The 9,420-nt window shown below is 38.7% G+C and overlaps 1 protein-coding gene across 1 annotated transcript; it reads right to left on the bottom strand.

The window, feature by feature from the left end:
* Window positions 1-439: 439 nt before the first annotated feature.
* ly6pge (lymphocyte antigen 6 family member pge) lies at window positions 440-8,322 on the bottom strand. Its single transcript, XM_012859236.3, has 3 exons — window positions 8,204-8,322; window positions 4,649-4,765; window positions 440-1,896 (listed from the first exon to the last, which is right to left on the bottom strand). Exons 1-3 carry the CDS (start codon window positions 8,262-8,264, stop codon window positions 1,715-1,717), a joined length of 360 nt encoding a protein of 119 aa, XP_012714690.2. The 5' UTR covers window positions 8,265-8,322; the 3' UTR covers window positions 440-1,714.
* Between the last annotated feature and the right edge of the window lie 1,098 nt (window positions 8,323-9,420).

Here is a 9,420-nt window from a genome sequence, read left to right as displayed (position 1 = left end):
CCACCCGTTGCTGCACAGTTGGCTGAAAAAAGGCTACTATTTTTTGTCCCTCGCTTACAATAAAGGAAGAGTTGTCGGTTCGACAATATATTTATAGTAGCAAGAAACAAATTCAGGTTTTGGTGTGCAAAACCTAGTGTTATAAATAACACTTTTCATATTTCTCAGCTTGTCTGCAGATTGTGGACATGGACCAACTTATTACCCCACTTTTAACAGCCAGTTAGCTTTACGGTATTCCATCAAGACCAGAACAGCATTTTAAATAACACTCTAGAATTTAGTTGGTGCTTATGTATTTACCTAAAGCAACACATGAAACTGTGCAATCCGTCCGATCTGATGGAAAAATTGTGTCTGCGCCGGCTAGTGTACGTAAACACTGCAGTTTGTTGCCAATTTTGCAGATAGGGGTTCCAGAGTGAATCGCCGGAAAGGGGGGGGTGTCTTCAAAACTTCCCACTCTAGAAGCTAGTTTCAAATTTTGCTGGTTTTGCGGTCGGACAGGACCCTCGATCTAACCAACAAGTTTGTTGGATACAGCCAAACCTGTCTTTGTGTGGACGGGATCTAATGTTGCATTTCATTTGCCTCAGAAAACGAAAATATGAGCTGGTAATGGCGTAACACCAGAGTAAACAGCGTTCCAGTTAATACTATCGGAGTAGTCGGGATTCCAAAATATCAAAAAAAAAAAGGTTAGGGTCCAATATGGCGACGTCCAGGAAAGCTGTTGTTTTGTATGTAGTACCTCTTGTAAACGTCCTTTAAAGCTGTAGTTTCCAACTTCAAACACCACTTTCATTTTGTTTGTTTCAAAGTTTCAGCCGCTACATGTAACATTTATGTTAGACGCACTCTTATAACTGTGTCTCGTAAAATAAACTTGCTTCAGCACAGCTTACTCTTGTAGAGGCAATGAGCCGCCATATTGGATCCGATCGGCCTTGAAAAAATTCTCAGACTTTCCGAGAGCAAATTCCGACTATAGCGGCCGTCATAGTTGATTTTTCCGATCGGAAGCCGGACTTTCCCGAGTTCGGACTAAAACTGGAATGCAACGTTAGAGTCAATGAAGACGTCTCTTGAAACGATCCGTTATGAGAAATGTTTCTAAAAATTTAAAAACAAATAAAAACATGACTTTAGAACTAATTATGTTGACAGTGGCTAAAATCTGATAAAATTGACATGGTTGTATAGTAAAGGGGCCCAAATCCTAGTGAATACTGCCATGGTTAAGTCAACGCATCAAAATCATGGCAAATCATGGCAAATACATTTAATATTTATCATAAATAATATTAACAAAACAAAAAATCTGTATGTTTTATTGCTTTTCTTTTTAAATTAAAGCAATTAGATCATGTTATACATTTTTTTATAAACTTTTTCTGCAAATACCATAATAGTGGTTCAATATTACCAAACTGTAATGCTGGCCCATGCCTATTTGCACCTTATAAAAACAAATCAAATATGCCATGAATTGAACAATTTAAGGTGATACAGTTCAGAAGTATCAATCCACACAGTTCAGCGTGCAACATTTTCTTGTTGCCTTGCACTCCAATAAGTGCAGTAACCAAAGTAAGGTGGAGTAGTGGTAACCAGGATGTCATCAAGTGTGAAAACAGGCAGTCTTTTTGGCATTTGTATGGAGAATGGATCATTGTTGGCATGGTTGGGCTGCCTGGTTATCCTGGGAAAAATGTCAGTGCAAGAGCAGCAGAAGACCCAGCAGCCAACAGCTGAGTCCCGGCAGCGGCGAGGCGAAGCTCTTCACGTTGCAGTCGTCACTGTAGCAGCAGTGAACTCGAACTCCTGGAGCTCTGTAGCCCTGGCTGCCGGCCTGGCTGCAGAAAGACTTGTAGGAACACGACTTCATCACGCCGCCTTATGAAACACACAGAAATACATTTCAGAGACACATCCATTCAACAGCTGTCTCACAGGAGCTAATAAGGACCGCACAAGTGAAAAACAGCTGTTGCGATAAAGCACCTTGTTGCTACTGACAACCAATGCAAGTACGTACTGCAGGCTGAAGTACATCATCTGGGATGATAAAAATGTTGAAATCCTTGCAGTATTGATAAGAAACTGCAGTGACCACCAAGATTTAACATTTCATATTTATCTGTCCCCTCAAACACTTAAAGATTGGACTCCTTAGTTAAACCCAAACCACTTCCTCTCTGCACTTTGAATCTCGTACGACCCTGAAGCTCTCAGAATAACCCGCAATTAGTTTATGATTAGTTCCAGCTTCAAATGGTGAGCAATGTGTTAAACTCAGGACAATGCATGTCTCAATCCTGAGTAAAGAGTCTACAGCTTATGAGTGAGGCAGGAAAAAAATATAATTGAACTTTCTTATTGGCTTTTTACTGCAATGTGGTTGACTCAGAAACACAGAACAGAGAAGGAAGCTTCGAGAATCAAAATGAAGCCTCATCCCCTTGAGAGGTTTTAGTTGCATCGTACGGTTATGTGTAATTTTCACATTTTTTCCCCAATTTGGTTTTTTTTGCTTTCCTTCCATGCATTATTGTGCCCAACATCATTTACCGACTTTATTTAAACCATTTTCATCCATTTTGGCTCCAAGAGGGATTCAAAATGATGAACCACCTAAGACATGAAACAGATTAAAAGGAACATGCCGTGATATTATGTTTTCAGCTTATCTGAGGAACGAGCGATGACAAACGCAGGTCAACAGACCCAGACAGGTTCACTCAGAAGTTACGCAACAAGATCTGGATCATGGTAAGGTACTCCAATTATCTGGACTGGAGAAGCAAATGTTTGAACCTGAAAATTTGTGTACTCTTTGTGTGCTTATTTTCCCTCCTAAACCTGCCCCTCAAAAGTAGCATCGGATAATATAACTTAGAACCAGCCTATTGTTTGCGCTCCAGATACCGACCAGTCAAACCTTTTTGTAAAAGTTGAGACCTTCACTGACTTAATTTCCAAAATTTGTCTCTCAAGAAATTTGCTCCGTAAATAGTCATTTGTTTCATTATTGTTATTTTATGCTTACTTCGATAATTGATAATATTAAGCAATGTCCTTGATCATGTGTCACTGATTGATTAATTAAGAGATACATTTTTGATAGACTTATAAAATCTCATTCCTTCTTTTGTGATAAACTAGTTGCTTCTCAAGGAAACAATTCATCCTTCAGATATATTTAAATAAAAGATACCGGTTTGATTTCTAAAACCTAAATGTATAATAGCTAATTCATACTAATTTATTTAGCTAAATTAAGAAACTTAAAAGAAAAATTCAAGCTAAAGCTCAGAGTTTCATAACCACGTGGTGCGCTAATTAAGGCGTTTCATGAAGGCAGGAAGCTTTTCCTTCTTTCAAATCCTCAGAACCCTGCAGACATTGACATTTCTCAAGACAACATCTGGTCAGATTTCAGCATTCACAGCGTTACCAACCTGGCTCAAAGTTGGCAACAAAACAGGAGACTCCGCATTCAAAACGTAGCTTTTTTTTATTTTTATTCAACTAACTTCTTTTTCCCTGTGAAAAAGAAGAGGGTTCGGTCAATAGAAAGATATCTTGCTGTCTAAAGTATGATAAGAAATAGGGCTGAACAATTAATCGCATTTTCAATATAATCGCAATTTAAAAAAAATGCAATTTCCAAATCGCAGAGTCTGCAATTTTTGGCTATGTAACAATCAGTGAATCAGACACGTCCATTAGGTGTTGGTAAAATGTTTAAAGTTGGTTTGCCTCCACGTGGAAGGGAAGACAGTTGCAGCAGTGAGATAATCTATTTTTATTACTTGTTTTAGAGTTTGTATAATCATACATAGCATTAAGTACAGGTCAATCAGTTTAATACATAGACTTGCTTGTTGGTTGCACTTTATGTTCAACAAGGATTGATGTCCAAATCAACCAAAAGCTGTTCTCTTGAATAATATTCTGATTAATAGAAACATTAAAAGTTCTTGTTTTGAATAGTCCTTGTTTACAAATGTCTTTATTTAGACGCCATTTTTGTTGCTTGTGGTTAACGCAGAGAAAAGTCAAAATTGCAATTTTGGTTGAAATATATTGTAGGCAGAACGCAATCATTTCTGCTCCGAGTTTAGAGGCTGCGGGTCTTTTAGCAACTAATCTGCACAGCGAGGAAACAAAATGATTTGTTGTTTGTATATGTTTAAAAAGACATGATAAATTAAACTGGGGAAAAAAAAAAAATAATAATAAAAAAATCGCATTAAATCGCAATATTAAGAAAGAAAAAAATCGCAATTAGATTATTTTCCAAAATCGTTCAGCCCTAATAAGAAAGTAGGACCGAATAACCAAAAAAAAGCTGCAACCAAAAACATTACCCCAGTTTTCAAACCAATCTCCCTGGAGGAGACGGAGAGTCCCTACCACTGTGTCGGAGTCACTTTTATACCCAATCACACCTACTCCACAGGTGCCACCGGGTCTGTAACGAGCAGAACCAATTACCACAGAGAAGGACAAACTCTCAGGCCATCACAACAGGCCTGTGCGCACATACAGGACAAACACAAAAGCACTGCTTTGTGAACAACAGAAGGTAGAAACTAAACGAGTAAAAGGGGATCCGGAAACCTTTAGGAAAGGCTGGACTTACTGTCAAGACCCACCACCACCGCGCAGGCATCAGAGTAGCTGGGGCAAGATTTGGAGCCTTGCAGGTTGCAGTCGTCGTTGTTGGAGCCCATACAGGTGTAGCACTTCAAAGCCTCGCCTAGATGAGACAGAAGCAAGGCTGAAACGGGACGCTTTACAAGTTTTATTAATGAAAGAAGAACCATGTCAAGTTAAAGACAACGATCAGGAAGGTTCAGGATTATTGAAGGGGACGTTCTGTAGAAAGCTGTTTAAGCTTAAATTTGCAGTTAATATTTTACCAAAAGTCGATAACGCAAAATCCAGCTGGACCCATGAGGCTGAAGCTAATGTTTAGTCCTAGAGGGGCCAAAACTAAAGGCCTACTATTTCAAACATTATAGCCATCATAGTATGTGAAGGCTACATAAAATATGTTTTTATTGGGTTGTTTCATATACACAGAAGATTATTTTCACATCAAATGGGGGTACAGTAGGAGGCAGTGCGCTACGTTCTTGTCTGTCATGTTTGTGAATCTCATAGAAAAGTAGAGTGTTGTAAAAAAGCTGTAATATTTTACCGTTGTGGGTGAACATCTTTTTATAGATTTTTTTTTTCCTCCCTCTTCACATTGCTTTAAGTTTTGTCTAACTAAAAGCGGCTTTGTTGGTGCTGCTCTCAGTAGCTCAATTTTTTTTTTTCAGATTTCATGTGCCGGGTGTGTTTTGTGTGCACAAAGTGGAAGTGGAGCACAAGGCCTGCCTCTACATGGAGATGCCCGCTCAAAGTTGACCTTTTTTTAAATCTTTTCCCACTGTATAGACTTTGTAACCTGACCTGAATTGTTCAGACCAGGTTCGATCTGTCTACAATTTGTGATATTCATGCATCATAAGTGTCCAAGAAGCTATTTTTCTTGTTTGTTTGTTTTTTGCTATTTAAAAAAAATAAAATGATAGTCCCATGAATCATAAACTGTGTTTTAAAACAATCTCTGTTCTGTATAGAACAGTCCACCTACGTTTTGATTATGCTATCTATTCCAGATTTTTGAAATAGAAATAAATGCTATTTAGTCTTTAAAAAATGTAAATTATCTTAAATAGCCATTAAGCCTAGCTGTCATCAGTGAGTGACTGTATATTTTCTGTCAGTGCTTACACTGCACAACACAGGGTGGGGTCAACTCCCCATTGAATCAGTACGCAAATGAGAAATAGACAGTTTTTACGAGCTCCATTGTTTGGTTTTCTTTCTTTCGTAGCACATGTACCAATTCCTAAAAAAGTTGCATCCTCCTGGGGACGGATTCATAAGTCCCAGAAATTTAAAAAAATGGTTGTGGCCCAAATCATAATCTGTAACTAGCTGCTGCATCACCCGCTACCTGCCCTGTACAGCAGTGGTTTTCAAATGGTTTCTGTCGCAGTTTCGCTCAAGTACCGTGGCTCGACCACAAGAGAGGGTATTATTTTCATTAATATTATCTTCATTAGCTTATATAGTTAATGATTGTAGTGACATGGAGCAAAACCGGAAACAGCAGGTAGATGATGAGTAAAGGAAAAACGGAGGGCTCATGTAGGGTCCTTCAATTTAGCGCCACAAGGAGACGCCCTCTCTTTTCCAAAATGTGTTTTTCTACTTCGTTTTATGCATTTTTTCATTATTATGTGGCAGCCAGAGGTAGAAAGCCATGGGGCTGATATTAAAAACTGCTGCTGGCCTGGACCGTACCTTCTTAACCTCATACGTGAACCATGCAAATATCCGTAGAAAACAAGGGAGCCCCCAGTTGGATCTGCAAATAAGGCAATTTAATTGTGTGTCACACAGTAGGATATTAGCAGCGAACTGCCTCCCAGCTTCCATCTCCAGTGCAAATGATAATCAAATAATCTCCTGAGGCTAATGCGACAAAATTGTGTTAGCATAAACCACAATGTCATTTGTTGAGACTGGAGACGTCTTAAGTCCTCTCTGGTCTTAGACCAACTAATCCGGATTTATTAAAACAGTAATTTACTGTACGTAAGATATGAACTGCTAATTACCTTCCAAAAGAGTCACACACACTCTCTGCTGTCTCCTTAAACTACTGTTTGGAACTGTCAGTAATGCCATTTCATTACACAGCTGAGCAGATCTAATGTTTTTGTCCCCAACAGTCCACACAGTTAAGATTGTTGCTGATGATGTTGCAGAAAACATCTGCAGGTACCCGAGCCATCGCTCTTTTTAACAGGTAAAGCAGTATCCAGGACATGGCCCAGAAACCTTAAAAGCTACAGAAACGGTGAGTTTGCTTCAGTGCTGCAGGTGTAAAGCATGACAAAATAAGGTTTCTGTGAGGAACCCTTTATCCTTTATTCACACAAACTGTATTTGATGAGCATGCATATGCAAGCTGTGTAAATTTCCAGTGTGTACCATTCTTCCGCTGATGCAGTGAGACTATATATCGAGGAGACAGTGTTAATTAATCCCCTACCTCAAACAAATCTTCCCAAATCTACCGGTAAGTTACTCCAGTCGTGTCCACGTGTTTAAAAATGCTTCTTCTTCTAAACTTTTAAAGCCTTGAGAACCAGTTCAGCACATAAAACACTTAAAGGCCTTTTATTTTGGCCCTGTTTTCTCATCCAGAGGAAGGATGGGCTATTTGACAATAAACTAACCTTTGAAATCTTATAGATTCAAACGTTTCCTTTTATAACGCTCCCATCCCCTTCCCCTATGTTCCAGACAGGCAGACTCAAATGCTGCCGCTTAAGAGGATCAGAGCCAAAAGGCACTAAAAGCTTCCAACATTCTTCGCAGCAGCACATTTCTTGTTATTTGCCGTCTTTTAACCTCAGATGTGTCTCTCTTACACAGATGCAGCGTTGTCTCCGTACCGGTATGAGTCAGAGAGAGGAGCCGGATCAAAACAGCAGGTCAGCTCTTCCACTATAAAGTTAGACTCCGTTCAGGAGACAACAACTTCAACAGTATAAACATATCACTAACTGGAGACAAAGGTTTAATCATAAAAATGTTCCTTATTGGCAGTTTTTTATGCCGCTTATTGGTGCTCATCTGTGTGTTGGTTTGGCATTAAATACACCCCCCACTGAGTGTTGCTGACCCCAATCTAGCCTCGCTGCACAGACGCTTTCCACTCATGCTAAAAGTATTAGTCTCCAGGCCTGTTAAGAGATTAGCTGCTTTGACTGCATGCTGGTCACAGGAAAAGGATGATGAACTGGATGGAGGGACGAAAACAATTGTTAGAATCGCAACAGAAATCGACTCCCAATAACGATAAATAAGGATAGAAAATATCCCCTTAGGGCTTTTTTTTTTTTAAAGTTAAGTACGGTAGATTTTTAGAGATTTAAAAAGTGGGCATATTTCTAAGTAATGAAAATCCCTGTTGCATTGTCTTGTCCACCGTTTTACTTCTAATGTAGAGAGGAACAAAGGTAGCTGAAGGGGTGCCTGAATGGAAGCAGTCAAATAACAGGTGGTGGGATGGTTTTGAGCTCTTGTTTGAAGAAATACCCTAAAAGAAGATGTAAAACAGAGTTCTTACTGTAGGTTGGCAGCAGCACCACAGAAAGCAGCAACAGCAGAGAGCAGTGGATGGTCCTCATGGCGCTGCCGGTCCCAGCTCCTCTTGATCACACACTGAAAAGCAGGTTGTTTGCTTGCTAAGCCCTCTGGACTTAATCTTGGTATTTAAACAAGCTAATGTCTTCTCCGGTCTTCACTGCAAAAAAGAACTAAAAGTAAGTAACATTTTCTTCAAATGAATGTATTTTACCTTGATTTGAGCAGTTATATAACTCTATTTGCCAATGGAATGAGCATATTTACCCCTAAAAAAAGATAATTAATACCTTGCACCTGAAATAAGATAATGAATTTTTCATATTTTTAGTACAAAAAATCGTATTCCATTGGCAAATAGTCTTATTACCTGCTTAAATCAAAGAAAAATACGCAAAATTCAAGAAATTTTCACTTACTTTTGGTTCCCTTGTTGCAGTGTAAGCAGCCGACGAGCAGAGAGCTGTGCTAAAAGATCCTCGTTTCGTCATTATTTTAGATTTCCTCAGTAGCATGTTTTTTCTGAGTAACTCTGCATCGCCACACAACCCCGATTACTGCAGGTTATTTTTCTGAAAAAACAACTGGTTACAGTTGCAAAGAGCATTGACAGCTATGGTGTGGAGATACAATAAAAAAATAAAAAACATAAATGTAAATGGTTGTTACAGCATCATACTGAGGAGGATTCCAAAACTACAGGAAAGGTGATATTTGTGCAAAATACACACCAAGAGTGTGTCCAAGACTTAATTGTCCAAGAGTGTTTTTTCCCCCACATTTTTATTTGGCATCTAAATGATAACAATAAATAAATAGCTTAACATAATTTAAACTGTAGCAACCAATTTTACATTATTTTAGCCACAATGTAGAAGAAGAAAGAACAGAATACAAAGATTTTTAAAGATATTTAATGTCCAAACTGATCAACTTCATTGTGTTTTTTACAAATTTTAACTGATTTTGAATTTGAGACCTCCATCATTTTCCAAAAAAACAACAACAAAAGACTGGGAAAGATGAGGAATTCTCAATAAACACCCATTTGGAACATCCCACAGGTGAACAGGTTAATTAGAAACAGGTGAGTGTCATGTTTAGGAGTGAAAGGAGCATCCCCAAAAGGCAGGGTGGGGCGACATTCACTACTTTGTGAATAACTGCATGAGTAAATAGCCCAACAGTTTAACAATGTTT

Source organism: Fundulus heteroclitus, unplaced genomic scaffold (genome assembly GCF_011125445.2).
Source record: "Fundulus heteroclitus isolate FHET01 unplaced genomic scaffold, MU-UCD_Fhet_4.1 scaffold_106, whole genome shotgun sequence".
Classification (NCBI taxonomy): Eukaryota; Metazoa; Chordata; class Actinopteri; order Cyprinodontiformes; family Fundulidae; genus Fundulus; species Fundulus heteroclitus.
The sequence above is the reverse complement of the archived record's forward strand: the minus strand, read 5'-3'. Positions and strand labels throughout refer to the sequence as shown.

Excerpts from the sequence above, each read along its gene's own strand:
- ly6pge (XM_012859236.3), bottom strand. The coding sequence starts at position 8,264 with ATGAGGACCATCCACTGCTCTCTGCTGTTGCTGCTTTCTGTGGTGCTG. Across the intron at positions 4,766-8,203 it reads GGTGCTGCTGCCAACCTACA|GCGAGGCTTTGAAGTGCTAC; the intron begins GTAAGAACTCTG and ends TGTCTCATCTAG. Across the intron at positions 1,897-4,648 it reads GGTGGTGGTGGGTCTTGACA|GCGGCGTGATGAAGTCGTGT; the intron begins GTAAGTCCAGCC and ends GTGTTTCATAAG.